Genomic DNA, 21,730 nt, shown 5'->3' on the forward strand with positions numbered 1-21,730 from the left:
AGTAGTTATTAAATGGTCCCTCATTACCAAGAGAACTTGGCTTTAATATTTTTTCATAAAATTATCTTTATTTTAGACAAGAAGATGAGAATTTTAACAGCCTTTTGCAAAATGGAGAAATTTTAAACAATTCACCAGAGGAAAACTTCAAGGTTCATGATAAGAAAGATTTTAACTTTGGTGAATATGATGTAAATATTGAAGAACGATTAGTTCTAATTGAGAAGGGTATTGACTCAACAGCTACATCTGATGAACCTCATAAGTTAGACCATATCAACATGAACCTTAATAAACTTGTGACTAATGATACATTTCAACCAGAGATAGTGGAAAGATCAAAGACACAGGATATAGTGCTTGGAACGGGCTTTTTAAACATTAATTCTAAAAGAGAAGCTGAGCATTTGGAAAATGGAAATAGGTATCCTAATGTGGAATCCATAAATAAGGTGAATGGACATTCTGAGGAAACACCACAGTCTCCAAGTAGGACTGAACCACAAGATGCCAATTCTTCTGTTGATATATGTATTTCCAAAAGCACTGAAGATCTTTCCCCTCAGAGAAGTGGTCCAGTTGGAGCTGTTGTGAAATCTCATAGCATAACTAATATGGAGACAGGAGGGTTAAAAATTTATGATATTCTTAGTGATAATGGACCTCAGCAGCCAAGTACGTCAGTTAAAATCACATCCGCTATTGATGGAAAAAATATAGTCAGGAGCAAGTCTGCCACACTATTGTATGATCAACCATTACAGTTATTTACTGGTTCTTCTTCATCTTCTGATTTAATATCAGGTACAAAGGCAGTTTTCAAGTTTGATTCAAATCATAATCCTGAAGAGCCGGATATAATGAGAGCACCCACAACAAGTAGCCCACAATCTACAACTCAAATATATGGTCCTCCACAATATAATATCCAATATAGTAGCAGTGCTGCAGTCAAAGATAGTTTGTGGCACCCCAAACAAAGTTCCCAGATAGATCCTGTTAGTTTTCCTCCTCATCGCCTTCCTAGATCAGAAAGCACAGAAAACCACAGTTATGCTAAACATTCTGCCAATATGAATTTTTCTAACCATAATAATGTGAGAGCTAATACTGCATACCATTTACATCAGAGACTTGGCCCATCAAGACATGGAGAAATGTGGGCCATCTCACCAAATGACCGACTTGTTCCTACAGTAAGTCGTACAATTCAGCGACAAAGTAGTGTATCTTCAGCAGCCTCTGTAAATCTTGGTGATCTAGGTTCCACAAGGCATGCCCAAATTTCTGAAGGAGATTATTTATCTTACCGAGAATTACATTCAGTGGGAAGAACTCCTCCAGTGATGTCAGGATCACAGAGACCTCTTTCTGCACGAACATACAGCATTGATGGTCCAAATGCCTCAAGACCTCAGAGTGCTCGACCTTCTTTTAATGAAATATCAGAGAGAACTATGTCAGTTAGTGATTTTAACTATTCACGGACTAGCCCTTCAAAAAGACCAAATGCAAGGGTCGGTTCTGAACATTCTTTATTAGATCCTCCAGGAAAAAGTAAAGTTCCTCATGATTGGCGAGAACAAGTACTTCGACACATTGAGGCCAAAAAGTTAGAAAAGGTAATTAAACGCGAGTTTTTTTATTCTGTCTATAAATGTATTTATTTTCCTTAAAAATGTTTTGCATTCTTTGTTTTTAATCAGAGTAGAACAGGACATTTTCAATTATCGGATGCCTACTTATATTGGAGTATTTCTTTAGTACAGAGAACAGAGTTTTAAAAATAAATTTAGCCAGGGCAGTTGAGTTGTTAATATTATACTTCTTTTACTTCTCTTTTTTCTCTAATGGTCAGACAATCACCTTATGTGTTTATCTGTGTATCTTTTTAGATTATACACACATACTGTACTAGAAAGAATATGTGTGCTTCTGCTTAGCATTTTGTGACCTGCTTGCTACTACCATGTATTGATTATGTAAATAGTGTAATTAAGTAGCAATTTATAGTTAACAGAATAACAGAAAATATATTTACAAAGATAAATATTTTGTGTGATTTTTTTCCCCAGTCCACGGTACATGAACTAACATTGACACTGCCTCAGCATGACTTCTGGCATGGCATGCTTGATTTTCTGAACTGCATTTCTGACCTACTTGAACTTAGTTGAGTGTTTCTATGATTGTAGTATAGCTTAGAAATCATTGTTTAAACAGAAATCATTGTTTAAACAATTGTTGCTTGTGTTCAGTTTATAAGTTTGTGACACTCTTTTTAGAAAGGAGTTAAAAATTTTGAAAATTATCCTGTAAAATTGATATTAATGCCATAATCATGTGGTCCAAATGTGTGAAGTACTTCTTTATGATTTAGCTTTATATCTCTCATTGGATTTTACCCAAGAATTATTTCTCCTCTGATTTTAAGTTCAGCTGAACATATTTTCTATCAATTAATTTTATTAGTTATTAGTTATTTTCTATCAATTAATTTTAAATCTCACCCTATAATTGTTAGCTCTTTTCAGTGGAATTCTCAATTTTGAATATCTGAATGAGGAGTAACTCCTCCATTCTCATCTTTTTCTTCAGCTATAACTGTATACACTATTGAGTCTGTTTGAATTTTGTGCTTTTTCTCAGGGATATGGAAATTTCTTAAGCACAGGAGAAGAGTAACATAGCTTTTCTAAATAAGCTGGTGGCAATGTGGAACTAGATTTTATGGGGAAGAGGCCGTAGTGAAAGATTGAATTGTGAGTTTGTTTAGAGATACAAATAAATGTGAATTGTTATCAGTGGAGTTGAAACAGGAATGATTTTAAGACTTCTGAATAGACTTTATGAGAGTTTACGTCTAGTTGAATACTGTATTCCTTTAATCAGCTTTTGAAGAAAATAAAGCTTGAGATTTTTGGCTCAGATAACTAATTGTTGGAAATGCCACTATCACTGGAGATAGAGGAAGAATAGCAGATTTAGAGAAAGAGATCCATTTGGTTATTGTGTTCTGTGTAGTTTGCATCTCAAATTCCGTGTTTTCCTACTTCTAGTCTGACAGAGATGTGCCCGGGGCTTCCACAAATAGAAGTCAAGTTCAGTGTGCCTCTCAGCTTTTATTTTTTGTTGCATAAGATACTTGTTTAGAAATTTACTGTACAGTAGTTTAGAGAACATGAGATAGATTTTGTAGTTGAGTTCTTAGAGGTGAGAATTAATTTAGTGAAACTAATAGAAACATTGTGAGAAAAAAAATATAAACTCAACAGTCCACAGCTGACAGGCTGACCCCCATTTCTGAGGATGCATAGATTGATTATACTTTAGAGTTGAGAGGAGTGCTCTGCCGTAATAGTCTTGCCAAGACTTTTAGTAGACCACTAGTTGACTAGTGAGTACACTGAGGTATATTCCAGCTCATTGGTTAGAAAGCATTTCCTGCAAATACCAAAAGTATATGCTTCTGTTACTGTAGTTCTGATACATTTTTTTCTGGGACATTTTATTCTGTGTTCCTTCCTTAAATGTTTGCTTCTTTCTGATTTTAAAGGTGTTTTTGTTTGTATGTGAGATTGCTTTTACCTGATGTTATGTAAAAGTTTTATCTTCAGATATGTTAGATGTGTTAGATAAGCCATATTTTAAAAGAATTTATGAGTAAATAATTGTTACTTCTTTTTAAGTAAAAACAAATTACTATATTTTATAACACTTAGATTTTGTAACTATTTAGAATCCTGTCTCTGCGTGGTAAGCTTACAGGACAAGTAGCTTAAACTATCTTTTATCTCAGTTGCTTCATTTATAAAATAAAGACAATGAAAGGAGTGCTGTATAATTGCGTAAAACATTAAAAAGGTAATACATACAAGCACTTAGACTACCACCTGATATGTCTTAAGTGATAGTTTGTTGCTTACATCCTCAGTGTAATTGTCTACTAAACTAAAAAACATCAGCTAATTTCAAAAGTACTTTTTATTTAGAACACGAAAAGTTTTAAAATAATTTTCTTGTTTTAAAACCTATTTAAAATTAGTTCCTAATTCTATTATCACAGATTTTTTTATGTGTGTTAAAGGCCTTTCAGAAAATTAAGATAATATTTGTATTTTGTTAGCTTTTAAACTTGCTCACTTATCAGGGATGAAGATCTTGAACAGTTTCTACTATATAGACTTGCCTGACAAGAAAAAAATACCAATGAAATATTAGTTGGGACATTTGGCTGGGCTATATGTTTATTCATGTATGTAAGGCTACTAGTAAAAACAAATTTTAAGAGAAATTTGATATCATGAGATGAAATTTTAATGTATTAATAGGAGTTATTTCTTAGTGTTGAGATTTATGGGTTTTTGTTTTGCTCTGTTTGTTTTTTTTCTGATTCCCGGGATTGAACTCCGTTCCTCATGCTTGAGAAGCTAGCAGCGGAACCACTGAGCTAAATCCCTGGCCCTATGGATTTTTTTTTTTTTAAGATGAAGTTTCTCTATGCTGCTAGACTGGCCTAGAGCTTCAGGGTTCAAGCATTCTTTTCACATCAGCCTCTCAAATAGATGAGACTATTGGTGTGCACCACCGCACATAGCCTGGGATTTTAAAATACATTTCTGTTATGTTTTAATTTTGAAACTAATGATAAATACAAGAGTAACTGCAGAGGATGGGACTAGTCAAGGAGAGCACTACCTTTCAAAATATTGGTCAAGTTTTGATACTTTAAGATTAATAAAGAAAATTTTTATAAGGAAGTAATGTTGAAAGCAAGGAAAGACAAAGACTTAAGTCTGGTTGAATTTTGAATTAGGGAGTTATTTTGAGAAAATTTGATAATATAAAGTTAAGGCCATCTTAATGGATATGAAAACTTGTAATAGTAATTAGGTTGTTTAGTGCTTACAATGTGCCAGGAAGCTACACTGTACAATTGTCTCTCTGTACATATGTTTCTGAATTTTCACATGAGAACCATGAGGTGAGGTATCTTTATTACCACATTTTACAGTAAGAAAATTGAGGCACAGAACAGTTAAGTAATTTCCCCAGGATATGATGATGTATGCTATATGGAGGAAAGGGAAAAACTTAAAATGCCAGGAGGAAGATTTCAGTTTGACATGGTAAACAATGGGAAACCACTTTTCAAGACCAACATGATATTCAGGCAGATATGTTTAAGATAAATTGGTAAAAGAGTTTAGGAAACAATTTCAAGTTTTAAAAAATACTAGGTTAAAATTGTGGCAGTAGAAAAGATGAATCTGAAAGACTGACAAGAATATTGTTTGGGAAAGAAGCCACAGTTTCTGGTTTGGGAAAGTTGGACATCACCTTAAAAAAAGCCACAACAAAACTAGGCATGGTGGCAAATGCTTGTAATCTGATCATTCGAGAGACTGAGGCAGGAAGCAGTAGGATCTGGCGAGTTTGAGGCCAGCCTTGAATACATAGTGAGTTGGGGCCAGGGGATACATAGTGAGTTCAAAGCCAGCCTGAACTACATAGCTATACCCTGTCTCAAACCAAAACACAAAATAAAAATCCTAGTGGTAGGAGAGTAGAGTTCTTAAAGCAGTGTGGTACAGTATTTAGCAAAAAGTAACTTGGGATTTTGAATGTAGTGAATTTGTAATGATATTGTGTTCAAGTAACTTGGAATGTAATATGAAATTAAGGTTAGTGATGCAAACTTGATACACAAACTATGGGCATGAGGTGAATTTTTGTATCTTGAGAAATACTGAAAAAAATAAATTATTTTAAGTAACTTTAAGTTTCTAATGTTACTAGACAAACTTATTTTTCCAAAAGCAGTTTGTTAAGCTTCTGTTATATGTATACACACAAGAAGTCGCCAACATCTTCCTCCCTGTGCCGTCATTACCTGTTAGGTATTTTGTAATTTTAAGAGCTGAGTGGTCTGAACAGCCAAACATTTGTGTATAGATTTTATCTCTGTGCTTCCTTTAATCTAGATCAGTGGTTCTCATACTTTACCATGTTGGTTGTACATATTATAGATATTATAGATTTGAGGGGATTTTTAACCATTTTATAATATTTAATTTGCTTGAGAGTAATTTATTCTGGCACTGTCCTCCTAAAAATTCATTTTGTTCAAAAAAAAATCTTAATATTGAAGGATTTATATCCTCCTGATACATTTAGAGAGCTTTTAAAAATTTTTTTTCTTTTGGTGCAGGATCTTGTCTATGTAGTCATTAGCTACTTTAATGGCAGCATGATTTAGACTCCGGATTTCAAAGCTGTGGTTCAAAATAATGGAGCATAATAGAGAATCAGCACAATTATAATGGCAGAGTCCTCCCCTCAGGAGATTTCACAAGGCCTGCCCTACCTTGTGAGTCCCCAGATTAAAAATTGCTACTTCACACAGCTAGAAGTTGAGTAAATAATAGAAAATTTATTGAACCTTGAATGGATTTTAAGTCATTCAGTCTTCATTCCTACCCATAAAAATCATACCTGGAATCCAAGCATAGAAAATATATCTGTGGGGCATGGTGGCGCATGCCTGTAATCCCAGCACTCGGGAGGCTGAGGCAGGAGGATCACTGTGAGTTTGAGACCAGCCTGAGCTACATAGTTCCAGGTCAGTCTCAACTACATAGTGAGACCCTGTCTCAAAAAAACAAAAAAAAAAGGAAAAGAAAAGAAAATAGATCTCACCTGAAAATCTCAAGACTTTACTTACTTAAACCAATAATGAAGAATTGAAAAGAGCCAGGTGTGGTGGTGTAAACCTGTAATCCCAACACTTGGAAGACTGAGGAAGGAGGATTGCTGGGATTTTGAGGCCAACCTGGACCACATAGTGAGTTCAAGATCATCCTGAACTACATAGGAAGACCCAATAGTCAAAAAGAATAAATAAAATACTTGAAAGAAAACTTTTTTTCTTTGAAGTTGATTTATGACTAATACTAGCAATTGCTAATATTCCTTCCTCAGATATGATGCATTTCAAATTGTAGTATCATTAAAACTACATAATGCCGTGTTCAGTTTTTATTTTGTCGTAAAGATTAAGCCCAGAGAGACTTGTTACCACTGAGCTATACCTCCAGTCCTGTTCTTTAGTTGTCATACAGATATCAGCATGTAATGACCAGCATCACCCAGGATATTGTGCATAACATTTAATTGTATAATGTATTGTGAACAGGATATGGTTTTAATTAGAAGCCTAGGCACAAGTTTGAATTCAGAAGCAGTCCTGTTTTGAGCTTGAGCCTTATTGTTCAATGAAATGTTGACAGTGAGCTTGCATATGTTCCAAGATGACAGAGAAAGCTTTGTTTGAAGATGTACACATGATTTTAAAAAGAGGCCAGTCAAGTTAACATGTTAAAGCTCTGCATATAACAAACTGTATTTTTCTGCATGTCTGAATGATTTCTTCATTTTTATATTCTAATCAAATGTTCGTTGAACCTCTCAATTGCCTCTGCTAAATCCTTATCCTTGGTGATAAAATGGTTTGGGAAAAAATGCTTATCTGGCCCTTTAAATTTAACTTTTTCTTTAGTCATTACTTTAGAATTCACAAAAAGATGAAAGTGTATGTGGTAATTTTATATATATTTCTGGAATCCTTTTTTATTTCTTGATATATTAGATATCAGCTTTGAAATCTAAGGATAATATGTATTTCCTAAGAGTAACAATATATAGGGCCAGGGATTTGACTCAGTGGTTCTGCTGCCTGCCTTGGAAGCACAAGGGCCCAAGTTTGATCCCCAGTACCACAAATAAATAAATTAATAAATTTAGAACAAAATATTTTTTAAAAAACAACACAATATGTAAATGGCCAAATGTGGTGGTCCATGCCAAAGTCTCAGCACTCAGGAGACTGAGACAGGAGGATTGCAATGAGTTCTAGGCCCAGCCTGGGCTACATAGTGAGGCCCTGTCTTACGGTGGTTGTGGTATTTTGGTATTTCTTAATAGCAAGCTGTGCCCAAAATATTGTCTCCCTAGTTTAACCATCAAGTCTTCAAAAGTCAAGGACATGACTAAAAGCATCCACAGGAAAGAATAGCAGTTAACAAAGCTAAGAATAAACAAATTGGAACAATGAGAATCAGGCAGTCTATTTGAGGTACATCTTGAATTCTGGGATTAATGAGTAGGATATTCAAATGAACTTAGTAAATAGGATTCTTTTAATGGCTCTTTTAAATGTAAGCTAGAGAAGCTCAGCTAATTTCTAAGATCTAAGTAGTGCTGTTTGAAAGGTTTATTTGAATGGGAAATTTTTGTTGCATGTGCATTTTCTAGGTTTTCTTTCTTCTGGTAATTGTAGAGCAGCAGAGCCCATTTATAGTTACAGCCTAAAATTGTGAGTTTATGTTAAACTTTTCTGTAATGTAAGATATTATACTAAATGTGGAAGATAGTTTTTAAAAAATTTTTTAAATGGTCATCAGATAGTCTTCACAAATACATCTTGTATGCATTTTGAACTGTCAGGTTATTTAGTAAGATATAATTAATTTTTATATAATGAAATGGACTCTAGAAAGTCATTTGACTTAATTACTAGTTGTTGATAAAATTTACTTTTATATAAAGAAATTTATGTATGACTATGGATACACCTATCTAAATATGTCATTGATTTATATTTTCTTACATAATTTGTTAGGAGTAAAGGAAATAATAGCACTTAATAAGAGCAGCTATATATACTTCATTGGCACTCAAACATGTGAATGGTTGTATTTACCTGTACTTTATGTGCATGTGTGTGTTGTCATTTAAGTGTATGATGCATAGGGCTAGTTTCTTTCAAAGGCTCTGAAAATTCAGTGTTGCATGTTATTTCTGTGGAGTATCAGGTGGGGCTAACTTGTAAGTAAACCTACATACATAACATGTCTTGTGGATTTTGCATGCTGCACTAATCTCTGTTAAATCTATCCCCTCTTTATTCAGAGCATGCTGTCAAGGTCCTTTAATTCCAATTTCACTGCTGTAAGCAGTTCTCAGTATGGCAGCTCTAGGGATCTACATGGCAGCCAGGGCAGTCTTGCCTTGAGTGTTGCAGACGGAAGAGGTTCTGGTGGGCACATTTTTCAAGTGAGTACCTGCAGTAGACCAATATTGTTAGTGAACAGAAGAGAAAACTCAAAATTTTAATTGTTGTAATGTTTTTAGGAAAAAAGTTCACTGTGGGTTAGAAATTTTGATTCCTTCAGAGTTTCTTCCATGGCTTCTAAAAATAAGTTTTATTGCTTTCTTTGGCCATAAGCTAATGATGTATAATTATTAGAGGGGATGAATAATAGTCATAACCATTTTTTAAAATGTATTTTTTTTCTTTTTTTTATGGTACCCAGGATCAAACTTGGGACCTTGCACTTGCGAGGCAGGCAGCAGCATCACTGAGCTGAATCCTTGGCTTTATATTTTTCTCTTGCTGTTAAAATGAGCTTGCTCTCTCTCTCTCTCTAACTCAATTTTTTGTTTTGTTTTTGTTTTTTTGAAACATGCTGTTGTGGCATAGTTCAGGCTGACTTGAACTCACAGCAGCCCTCTTACCTCAGCACCCCCAGGTCCTGGGATTATACTTGTATGCCACCATACTTGGCCTGTAACTCAAGATTTTAAAAATAGGCTATATGTAATTCACATAAGGGAGATAATGTATAAAAGGATAATTTTAACTGTAGTATCTGATAATTGACTAAAATGTACTACATGTATTTTAATCTTATTTTGCTAAATATGATTTAATGTGAGCGTGGAGAAATTGTAATAAATATCAGTAAATAGGCAAAACACAAAGCATTACCCACATATCACCATAAAATTATTAGTGAAAAAGATAGATTTATTATTTTAATGAAAGTTTATGCGTAAGGCATAAGAATTACAGAGGGAGAACAACTCTTTGGCTCAATATTTAGAGTTGTCTCTCCATAAGAACTTTAAGTGGTAGTGTGACCTCTCAGTAAGTATTTCTTTTTAACCTGAAGAGACCTTTCTCCCCTTATAATACTATTTTATACCTCCCACAGTTTTGTTTCCATTTGGATGAGGCTTTCTTTTAGCTTCTGTATTTGCTCCTGAGCACGCTTTGTCTGCCTCCTCTGCCTTTAAATACATCTTGGTTTTACTCTATTGTGTTTTAGAGTATAAGAAAACATTTCCTGAATTCACTTGCTCTGGATGTACCTAATGAATCTTGCCAAGTCCTTTGTCACATGCCATCATTTGGTATCTATGCTATAACAGTCATTTTGAAGCTTATTAATTTGAAAGAGGGAGAAAAGTATTGATAAGTATTGAGCCCTTATTCCAACAGAGTCCATGGGGTAAAGACCATTGGCCTTTTTGTTCACTCGGGTAATCTTTACAGTTCTTCCAAGTCTTTCACAGTAACATTTTATGTGTTTTTCACAAATTAAGAGCCTTTGAGTGTGTTGAATTTTACTTTTTCATTCATGATATGCTTGTTCTTTTAAGGAGTAAACATAATTACATATTCAGGTTGAGTTTAAATTTCAAACTTTGAGCTAAGTTGATTTTGTGCATTCTAAATGTACATTGCGAGAAAGAAGGAAAATGAAGTATACTTTGTGTAAATATACAGAATTGATCAAACTACACTCAAGTGCTAGGCCATGATTGGAACTAACTGAGTGTGATAGGTCTATTGCAGACCTAGTTCTTAAGATTAAATTATAAATCTCTTAAGTTTATGTGCTTGCTGTACTATATTATATAGTGAAATAGATTTCAGATTTTTTTCAGTATGATTAGTCTACATTTCTATGTTGCTTGGCATATACTTTTGAAATAACAATAGTGCTGTTGTAAACTTGTTTCCTAACATATACCAAAATGTGTGAAAAATACAAATGTCTTGTCAGCATATTTTTAGTAAGTATTCACGAATAATGGCATATAGAATTTGTTTCCTTTAAAGCAATCATAAGGCAAACTATAATATAATAATACTTGCCAAATTAAAATATGAACTAGTTAATTTTAAAGCATTTCTCCAAATCAGTGCTTTTATAATGAACTAATTTTACTGTGACAGAATAAAGATAAAGCCCTTTTTATAAGGCTAATTAATGATACCTCTTTATACACATTATGTGCTTTTCATACATTACAAATTTAGGAAAAAACATTGTACTATGCTGCTAAGAGAACAGGAATATTTAGGGCCAGGGGTTTAACTCATTGGTTCTGCTGCCTGCCTCGCAAGCACAAGGACCCACGTTCAATCCCCAGTACAAAAAAAAAAGGAACAGGAATATTTTGAAAAAAAAAAAATCTTTTTGGCACCGGGGATTTAGCTCAGGGGTTTGGTGGCCTGCCTTGCAAGTGCAAAGACCTGAGTTCAATCCCCGGTACCAAAAAAATAATAACCCCCCCCAAAATTTTATTGCTCAATAGGAATATATTTTAGTTGGCTCTTTCTATGAGACCTATTGGGCTGGGATGTAGCTCAGTGGATTTACCTTTAATAACTACTTATTGCTGAAAGATGTTAAAATATTGGCATTATTGTAATTGAAACTAAAATAAGAAACACAGAATTTGTCTTCTGTACATGTGCATTATAAATTAAAAGATTAAAACTATCCACATAAAATTTTCATACATTGTATGAACAATTTGCCATGTGCCTTTGGAAGAAGTTAAAGGTACTGATTGATAGCAGCCAGTGATTATATTTTGTTCAGATCTTCATCTTGCTTTTTTTTTTTTTGGTACAAGGGATTGAACTCAGGACCTTTGCACATGCAAGTCAGATGCTGTGCCACTGAGCTACATCCCCAGCCCTTTAGCAACATATTTTTCTTAATCTTTCAAGTCATTGTTTTGGTTTCACATCTTAAAGAGTATTATTTGTTTACTTTTTATTTTCCCCTCATTTGAAGCATCCCCAGACATCCAGTCCAGGAGATTCTTGCCAAGATGATACATTCATTTCAGAACAGCAGAGCTACTCATCAGCTACACTTAGTCACAAAGATGTTCTTCCAGACAGCTTTATGAAAGTAGGTGCTTGATGAAAGGAAGAAATAAATTAATACCTGTGAGCTTTCTGTTTTGCAGCCTTTGAGCTAGAAATCCCATATGTGCTTTAACTGAAAATAGATTTGTAAAGGCATTTCTACCTTAATTAGTGAGGATTATTTTTAAATAATTCAGAAATACAAAATAGAATTTCATTCTATTTCTCAATTTATTTCATTTTTATTGTTGCAGTTGTATTTCTATAGTACTACTTATTTTATAATTTGAATCAAAGACTTTTTTGGCATTCCTGACCATAAACCCATCTGGAGAGTTACACATTCCTTTTAACGCTGACCAGGGAAGACCAAATATCTAGGTTTCGGGGAATCATAATAGGTCAGGGGCTGGGCATGGTGGCAGATATCTATAATCCCAGCACTTGGGAGGTTGAGGCAAGAGGGCTACATAATGAGTTTAAAGCCAGCCTGAACTAAATAGCAAGACCTTGTCTCCAAAATAAAAAGGTCAGGGAATTAGGGGTATATTATATTCTTCATTGTAGGATCTTGCACTGTTACTAAAAATATTTTAAAATTCTTTAATTAGAAATTGCCTTGAAAGACTTTTGTACCTGGCTATGGTGGCACACACCTATAATCCCAGTACTCTGGAGGCTGAGGCAGGAGATTCATTGGGAGTTCAAGGCCAGTCTAAACTACATAGTGAGACCCTGCCTCAAAAACACAAACTACACAAACACTCACAAAAAAAAAACAAAAAACAAACTTTTTTATATGGTAGAACAGATGGTTATATTCTTGTTCCCTGTGCTTTTAATGAACCACACATTCTTTTTTGTTGTTTTGGTTTTTTGGGGGGTACAGGAGATCAACGTCAGGACCTTGCCCTTGCGAGGTAGGTAGTGGCACCATTGAGCTAAATTCCCCGGTCCTCTATGCCTTTATAATAGTATTTCATATTCTCTCATTGTTCTTCTCTTTCCCACACTTCCCAGACATTCTCTTCGATGTCTTAGCCTGGCCTCAAGCTCACTGTTTAGCCAAGGCTGTCCTCAAACTCAAGACCCTCCTACCTCAGCCCCCAGAGTTGTGGAATTTCAGAAGTGTGCTGTCAAAACTCCACTCTTTCTTGTTTTCTTAACTAATTATAGGCCTCTAGTATAACTAGATTTAAAAATTATGAAGCTTATTTATTATGTCAAGCCTTACATTGTTAGAGTAGGTATTCAACCATCTAATATGTTCGTGTATATCTGGGTTTTTTATTCTTTAATTGGGCACCATCTTCCAAGTTCTTTTTCTTTCTAATATACATTTTGTGGTGGAAGTTACTGACTTTGTTTTATGCATTTTTATTCTCCTGAGCCATCTGCTAATTACAGTTTAATGTATTCTTTGTATATTTTTAAAACTGACCTAGGCAAGACCAAATAGCTAGGTGTCTGGGAGTCTTAAGAATAGGTCAGGGGGACTGGATATTTAGCTCAGTGATGCTATGCCTTCCTGGCAAGCACAAGTCCTCAGTTCAGTTCCCAGTACTGGGCGAAGGGGGAAAAATAGGTCAGGAAACTGGGGACATAGTGGTAGAGTGCTTGCCTAGTATGTGCAAGGACCTGGGTCAGTCTCAACACTGCGTGAATGAATAATTTAAAATAATGAAGTCAGTTGTTACTGTCGAATTTTACTCAGAAAAGTACTGAATTCTGCACATCGGAATAAATTGTATAAACATAGAGAAAAGCAAAGGCAATCTAAAGAATTATATTTTGTGGGAGACTGCAGTAGTAATTATATCCAAAGCAGGCTGTGAAGAGTTACTACCACAATTGGTGTGTTTATAGAAGTGAGTCTGGCCGGAGCCTACATGCCAAGGTCAGAATAACTTGCACCCGATTTTTATTCCCATAACTAAAACGTTCTTATTACAGTATGTAATAAAGCAACAGCATAACCAGTTAATTATCCATGAGTTGATCAGCTGCTTCTAAATCTACAGTGATCAAGTTAGTTTTAAATTGTTGAATTAGGGCCGGTGATGTAGCTCAGTGGTGCCACTGCCTGCCTCCTAAGTGCAAGGTCCTGAGTGTGACCCCCATGAAAAAGTTGAATTATATAGTATCTCCTTAATCCTAATTGAAAATTTGCGACAGTATTATTGTTCTTATGCCTTGTCATAAATCACCCATGTATTTTTCTAGACTTAATTAAGTTCTTAAATATTAAAAAAAAAAAGTGAAAAAGTACGTTTTTTAAAGTACAGCTCTTCTTATTCCTTCTTTGTGTCTTTCAGGGAAATATAAATTCACAAAAACAAAAGCATGCCATTTTAAAACTAGTGCCAAACTGTTCTCCAAACTTTCTACTTTTGAATAATTTCAGGGAAATAGACTCAACTATTTCCTTACATTTTTCTTCTAATTTCGTTATGAACAAGGCACCCAACAAGGAATTTTTAAATGACTAGCTTAAACATTTATTTTTCTCTTCACAGAAATCTTTTTACCTACAAATGTTTAGAATATGAATGTAACCTTTCATTTTCCATATATTCCTCATACTAACAGGATAGCTTGTTAGCTTTGTTTCTACAGAGATAATTTTAAGTCCAAAATTCAAGTTCACCTTGTAAAAATAAGAGCTAATAAGGAATATTAGTGTTTGATTTTGTGGTTAATATTCTTTGAAATTTAAGATTTAGAGAATTTGAAAATGGCTAGCTCTTTGGGGGGTGGGTGTTACTAGGGATCGAACTCAGGACCTTGTGCTTGCCAGGCAGGTGTGGTGCCACTGAGCTACCACATCCCTGGCCTAAATTGCTAACTGATATATGCATACATACAAATATAAGGACTAAACCTATTTTTTGGCTACTTAGATAGCTTAATTGATTTATTCTGGAAGGGCAAGAGTAAAGGTAGAAAAATACTCAAATTAGAAAAAAATTATACTACAAAATCAATTTTTTTCCTGAGGAAAACATCAGTAAGTTAATTTGTATGTGTTTTGATTTAGAGTTTAGAATAGTGACATGGTATTTTGTGAATTGGAATGTTAAAGCTAGTTTTTTTTTTAATGCTCCTGAAAGAAAATCCAAGTATTTGTAATGAGACATTATTATTGGTCATTTTAAGATACTTCATGTTTTTCTTAGATGCCTTTGAGTAATGGACAGATGGGCCAGCCTCTCAGGCCTCAGGCAAATTATAGTCAAATACATCACCCCCCTCAGGCATCTGTGGCAAGGCATCCCTCTAGAGAACAACTAATTGATTACTTGATGCTGAAAGTGGCCCACCAACCTCCATATACACAGCCCCATTGTTCTCCTAGACAAGGCCATGAACTGGCAAAGCAAGAGGTAAGAATAATCAAGACTATTTGAATATTAGACTAAGCTTTCATGTATTCTTATAGGTTAATAGCAATAAACCCATATAGAATTTTGACAGTATTTACTGTTTTGTTTACAGTTTTAGTTTTCTGTTAAATTTATAGAGTGTCACATGATACAGTTTTAACTTAACAATTATCTGACACAGGAGTTTATATTTTGGGCAGTTGCTTTACAGGAATTAGCTGAAATGACTGACACTACTGTGATACTTAAAACCTTAGATTTTTGAAAGTTTACTATATTTGGTCTCCAAACTACTTTCAGCATTGATTTTGAGATTGATTGTGACTTTGGTTTATTTTGAGATGGGATCTTGCTATGTTGTTCAGGCTGTCCTTGAGCTCACTTGGTGGCCCAGGCTGGCCTCAAACTCAGAGATTTTCCTGCCTCAGCCTCCTGAGTGCTGGGATTATAGGCGTGTGGCACCATACCTGGCTAATTTGAGTATTTAATTTTTAAAGTTATGGGTCATATATTCATAAAACTTCATAATTTGTTGGTAAAATGATTAATAATGAAAGCTTAGAGATCAAATACTTTATTCGTTTTGGTTGACTATCTGATAAAAGAGTATCCTGTAACAAAAATTTAGTTTTTGCACCTTTTTTTAATGGCTAGGTAGGGTATACAAATTACTATCAGTTGATCAGATTTTAAGATTGGACTCCTTCAGGGATGGGGATTTAGCTCAGTGGTTCTGGCGCCTGCCTTGTAAGCACAAGCCCAAGTTCGATGCCCAGGACCAAAAAAAAAAAAAAAAAAGATTTGGACTCCTTGAAGCATATGAACAGATGCAGGAAATAAGGAGTTTAATACCAGAATCATTAAGGTGTCTTATGAAACAAGTCAGTAGAGAAGCATACTCTGTAAACATTCCACACCTGGAAACTGATAATAATATACATGTTTTGTATTTGTGCACTATGTTACAAAAATTCATGCTGTCAAAAAACTAAAGTAGAGTCGGTATTAATGATATTCTGTTTTCATTAGCAACAAAGGTGCTATGCTTTATAATCCCACTGTGCCTTTAACTCACTAACTCATTAATATAATGTTCTATGTTATAGTTTCAGTTCACCTGCCCAAATGTTTATTTTTTATGAATTCTTACATATTCTTGCTTGAACTTCATTCACCAGTGTTTAATTATAGATGTTGTTGTAAACTTCTGAAATAGTAATGTTTCCTTTATTTTCATATTAAATCAGATCCGAGTAAGGGTTGAAAAGGATCCAGAACTTGGATTTAGCATATCAGGAGGTGTTGGGGGTAGAGGAAACCCATTCAGACCTGAGGATGATGTAAGTTTTGTTTACATATCCTTAAACACTCACCATGTTTCATTTATTAAATCAGTACATGTTTTATAAAAGTAAAAGTATAATAGGTACTTATTTAAATCTAGGTAGATATCTTTATTTCCTTCAGTATTGTTTAGCTTGTTTTGAAATTTAATCTATCCATGTTGAGAAAAAAATATATAACATAAAAACCCAAAATTTTTTAATGTTGTTATTCCTGTCAAGTGATTTTTAAATTCTTCTTACTGCTTTCCCACAAATCTATCCAAGTAAATTTACACTGTAACAGAAGTCACTTTACTAAAGCCAAAATTAGTAGAGGCAAAAATAACTGGGTTGTCACTGCGTTACAAAGTCAGGGAGGAAATTGTACCATGATTCAAATATTTGGGTGGTATAGAAAAATAGCTCCTTGTTACTCTGTTACTTATGCATACTGTTATCAGTTAAATGATTATCTTTTTTGGTTGTTTTTATTAAAGGGTATATTTGTAACAAGGGTCCAGCCTGATGGACCAGCATCAAAATTACTGCAACCAGGTGATAAAATTATTCAGGTAATTAAGATAAATTTTTAAATTATTTCTTTTTCTTTTATATCATCTTATGGTTTTATAGTTTAAATTATTTTCTCTTTATATCTTCAGAATCATGCTTAGGTGGTTGATATAAGTTCAGAAATGTTAATTTTTAATAATTTAAGGGGTCAGAATGTCATGTGTTGGAGGTAGGTTGTCATTATTGGAAAATAGAAAGGAAATTTTCCAAATTTGGGTAGTCCTTTTTATTTTCCTATGTCCTTTTCTCTGTTCCTTCTGTTTTTCCTGACTGCATGACGTATAGGAGGAAAATAAGCCTCAGGCCCAAAGGTAGCTTCTCCTCCTTTTCACCTGCTCTCACTGTTGAAAGTTCAACTATAGTACTGAGAAATAACTCTCAAACCAAAAAATAATACAGACTTAGAGTTTAATAGCTGAAAGTACAGATTATGGAACCAGACTGCCTGAGTTTGAATCCTGGCTCCAATGCTTTTGAAAATATAATGTAAATGTTTTTTGTGAACTTTTAAATTTAAGATGGAAAATCAGCAAAAATGGGCATGGCTACAGTCCCAGCATTTTGCAAAGCTGAAGCAGTAGGATCACAAGTTTGAGCCCAAATTAAGCAACCTAGTGACTTATTGAGATTGTGTTTCAAAATAAAAAAGATTGGATATGTAGCTCAATAAAGGCTCTGAGTTAAATTCCTAGAACCACCAAAATAAAACCTTGTCATCTATGTACACTTCATTTGGTCACCAGTTGCTAATATTTTGTCCCATTATCTTTAGTGTTTATCATCTTTTCCTCTTTTCCTCCCTCTGTATACATGTACACTCACTCGTGCACATTTATTATCTTAACAATCTGGCAATTTGTGGGTTTTTTCTTTTTAAGACAAGGTGTCACTATGTAGTTCAGGCTGGTCTTGAGCTCACTGTGTAGCCTAGGTTGATATTGAATTTGAAGCAGTCCTTCTGCCTCAGCCTTTCAAGTGCTAGGATCACAAGTGTGCACCACCACATGTGGGAAATTTGTGGTTTGGATTTTGTGACTGATGAAGTTAACTTTACCTGTCCATTCCTGGGTTTTCTCTGACATAGGATGAAAAAAAACTCTTGAATGTTGTGATAATCAAAGGATTTAATTCATATAAAGCACTTCAAACTATGTGTTTGGTGCAGAGTAAGATATCAATAAATGTTAGCTTTAAATTTTAAAGATCTGGGGGTCTTTAAGGTAAAGAGAAGACTAGGCTTGGCCCTCTCTTACCCTTGCAATTTATTCTTGGGTGCACATCAGCACACATACACAGTACCCCATCTGATGCAGTCTTACACATGGGATTCCTAAAATTGGACTGCTACATCAGGATACTGTGATAACTTGGACAAAATATGGGTTTATAAGCTCTGTTTTGAGATTTTATTTCTATAGATATGGGCCCCATTAGTCTATATGTTGTTTTAGATTGCCAGAGTGATTCTTTTTTTCTGCCAGCTTTTGTGAACTACCTGGAAGAAATTTACAGAAATGCAAATAAATTACTATGAAAAATAAAGCATTTTTCTTCTTTCTTTTAGGCTAATGGCTACAGTTTTACCAATATTGAACATGGACAAGCAGTGTCTTTGCTAAAAACTTTCCAGAATACAGTAGAACTCATCATTGTACGAGAAGTTTCCTCATAAGCACTGTGGACAAAAAAAATGGGGGGTGGAGAAGGACAGCAAGATTTATTGGAAGATACTTGCAGGGGAAATTAATATTTTGACTATTTTTATATGTAAAGAAGAATTCAATCCTGTTCAAATTTGTACATTAATGAAATAATGAAGCTTGGGGTTAGAGGGAAAGAACCACTGTACAGAAGATAAAGGAGACTGTTGAAGTCATACCGTATAAAACTTGTTAGGTTTTTAAACATAGCAGTCAAAGCTACAAAAACAAACTTAGGTTGGTTTTGTATAGATTGTAGGTTTATTTTTGAATTTCATACACATGACTAAACTGTGCAAGGCAATAGTTAGCCTTGATTTTAGCCCAGAGACAGATAAGAAAAGCTATCTATCTCACATCTTTTATGCCCTTATTTTTATCCAACTGTTATTAATATTTTTTTGCTGAAACTATTTTTCTTTCTTTTCTTTTTTTTTTTTTTTTTTGATGTGGGCAAGAGGATTGAAGTGTTGGCTTTTGCTATGTGCATACTGAATTGAAGAGTGGATAGGTGAAGGTGGTGCTGGTGGGTTCACTTTCCAAGGCCAGATTAAAAGTTACTTCCTATAAAAATCTCAAAGCAAAGAATAAAAAAAAAACTGATAATGAGTTTTTATTAGAATAATGCAATAAAATATATAATGTCTTTTTAAAGAAGTAAAAAGATAACTGCATTTTATGAGCTGTACAAGGTCTGTTGTCATAGCCATTGATTATACATTTGCTACTGATTATTCAATTTTTAATTTTCTAGTCACAGGAAATTTTTAACTGTACTGTAGATGTATGTCCATGCATTCTTCATACTATAGAAGTCCTTTTTTTTTGTAAATGGCGATACTTGCAATCTGTTTTATACTTAGTACTCCATTTTAATCTAATTAATGTTTTGTTTTAAACAGCAAATGGAACTAAAATGGCCAGTTTTAAGATTGTGCTGCCTGTAAACACAACATGTAAGAAAGTTCAGGAAAGCCTCTTAATTTTTGTTTGACCTGAATCGCCTTGGTAAAGTAAAGGGAAAGCATGGAGTATGTGTGGAGCTAGGAAACCAAAGCAAGTTTGTGAAACTGGCACAGTGATAGAGAATTGCTGTGGAGAGTTGTAAAACAAAGGGATGGGTCCTTGAGACCTGCCAGTGTGGAAAAGTGTTCAAATAAAGGGCTGTTCCTGTAAGTAACATTAAATGTGAACTCTATGCTTCAGAGTCCTTAAAGGGTTTCTAAGTGTATCCATGTAATAGTGTTGCCACCAACTGCCTTTGTTCTAGTTCTGTAACTTACAAGAGTTTGATGATATAGGTCTATTAATTTTGTTTATCTAAATCATTATTTTGTTTTTATTGTATGTAATCAAATAAAATTTGAATAACATGCAATGGTAAGAATTAATGCATGGTTATTTGGACCAGAAAGAAGTGCCATAAGACCAATGACTGTTTTAGCTGAGGCTAGTCTAAAACTTTTTATTAGAGCCATACTCAGTTCTTCCATTCATCTTTAATTTCTAAGAAATATACTTAGGGAATTTTTAATATTACTGTTTTTCTTTAAGACTTTTATAAGACTAGCAGAAATACCAAACTACACTATTTCTGAAAAGTGAGTAGAACTCACTTTCTAGACAGAGTAAATAGATAGCACTTTTAAAGATATGTGAATTCAAATATTGCACATCTTTCAAGATGTTATCAATTGGTTATTGTACTGTATAGTTTTAATAATTTTGATTGAAACCCTTTAACAACTCTTTGTAAATTTTTACTCAGTTGATTTTCAGTACTATTTACATAGGAATTGATTTTTATAGCTATAGTAGAAATGTGCTGTATTTTGATAAAATTCACTTGTATGTGTATTTTAATCTAAAAAAATGACAAAACAGCTCTTTAAGACAAGTCTCGGTGTTCCCTTTATTCTGTTTATTTAAAAATAATTTTGGCTTTGTAAAATTGTCACATTCTTATTTTATTAATTTCAAATTTTCATAATCACATTCCACTATTTATTAGGAATATTTAAAATAATTGCGAAGACCCAAGATTATAATTTTGGAAAAGGAATTAAGCCTCACAGAATTGATTCCTCATTGATCTACTTTTAAATTCATTATCTGCATATTATATTGAAAAATAGTGTAAGAGGACCAACATTTAATTCCATTCTAGATCATTTTAAAATTTTGTGACATTCTACATAGAAGTAAGAAAGTTTGGGGCCGGGGATTTAGGTCAGCGGTTGGTGGCCTGCCTTGTAAGCGCAAAGACCCGAGTTCGATCCCTGGTACCAAAAAAAAAAAAAAAAAAAATTAAAAAAGTTTGTTACCCTGAAGAGTAGTACATGATACAATGTAAACAGAAGAAAAAAAAGGAAAAAGGTTTTGTATTCAATAGCCAAAGGTTTTTTCCAAAATATTGGAAAATTAAAAGACAAAAAGTTTTATTAGAGTCTCTATTATGATAGTAATCAAGTTTCAGAATTCAGCATATTCATTTAAATCTTTTGAGGAAATGAAAAAGATAATTTAAGTTTTTTTTTTCTCCTGCTTAACTGCAGAGAGTTTTAGTTTATGTTCTGTTGAGTGAATTGTAATTAACAACTGTGCTCTTAAATGCCTTTAGCAAGTGTTATGTGGCAAATTTTCAAAATCCAAACTGCCTTTTTAAAATAATGTTTAAACTTTCTTACCCTAAGCAGTAAAATTTTATACCAGTAAAAAGGACATTGATCAAAGTAATTT

The 21,730-nt window shown here is 33.8% G+C and overlaps 1 protein-coding gene across 8 annotated transcripts in view; it reads left to right on the forward strand.

Annotated features, from left to right (window-relative positions):
• Erbin (erbb2 interacting protein) overlaps positions 1 to 19,571 on the forward strand; it is a 115,205-nt gene extending 95,634 nt beyond the window's left edge. For 2 of the 8 annotated variants that reach the window (XM_010637259.1, XM_033761176.1), the window contains exons 21-27: positions 77 to 1,622; positions 8,971 to 9,114; positions 11,934 to 12,053; positions 15,187 to 15,393; positions 16,641 to 16,733; positions 17,216 to 17,290; positions 18,856 to 19,571. In XM_010637259.1, coding sequence (XP_010635561.1) covers positions 77 to 1,622; positions 8,971 to 9,114; positions 11,934 to 12,053; positions 15,187 to 15,393; positions 16,641 to 16,733; positions 17,216 to 17,290; positions 18,856 to 18,963 — 2,293 coding nt within the window. In that variant the 3' untranslated portion in view covers positions 18,964 to 19,571. The remainder of the gene's footprint in view (positions 1 to 76; positions 1,623 to 8,970; positions 9,115 to 11,933; positions 12,054 to 15,186; positions 15,394 to 16,640; positions 16,734 to 17,215; positions 17,291 to 18,855) is intronic. The other 6 variants (XM_033761182.1, XM_033761189.1, XM_033761178.1 and 3 more) reach the window with 5 other exon arrangements.
• Positions 19,572 to 21,730: the final 2,159 nt, after the last annotated feature.

Source organism: Fukomys damarensis, unplaced genomic scaffold, assembly GCF_012274545.1.
Source record: "Fukomys damarensis isolate Sample0158 unplaced genomic scaffold, DMR_v1.0_HiC HiC_scaffold_1, whole genome shotgun sequence".
NCBI lineage: Eukaryota > Metazoa > Chordata > Mammalia > Rodentia > Bathyergidae > Fukomys > Fukomys damarensis.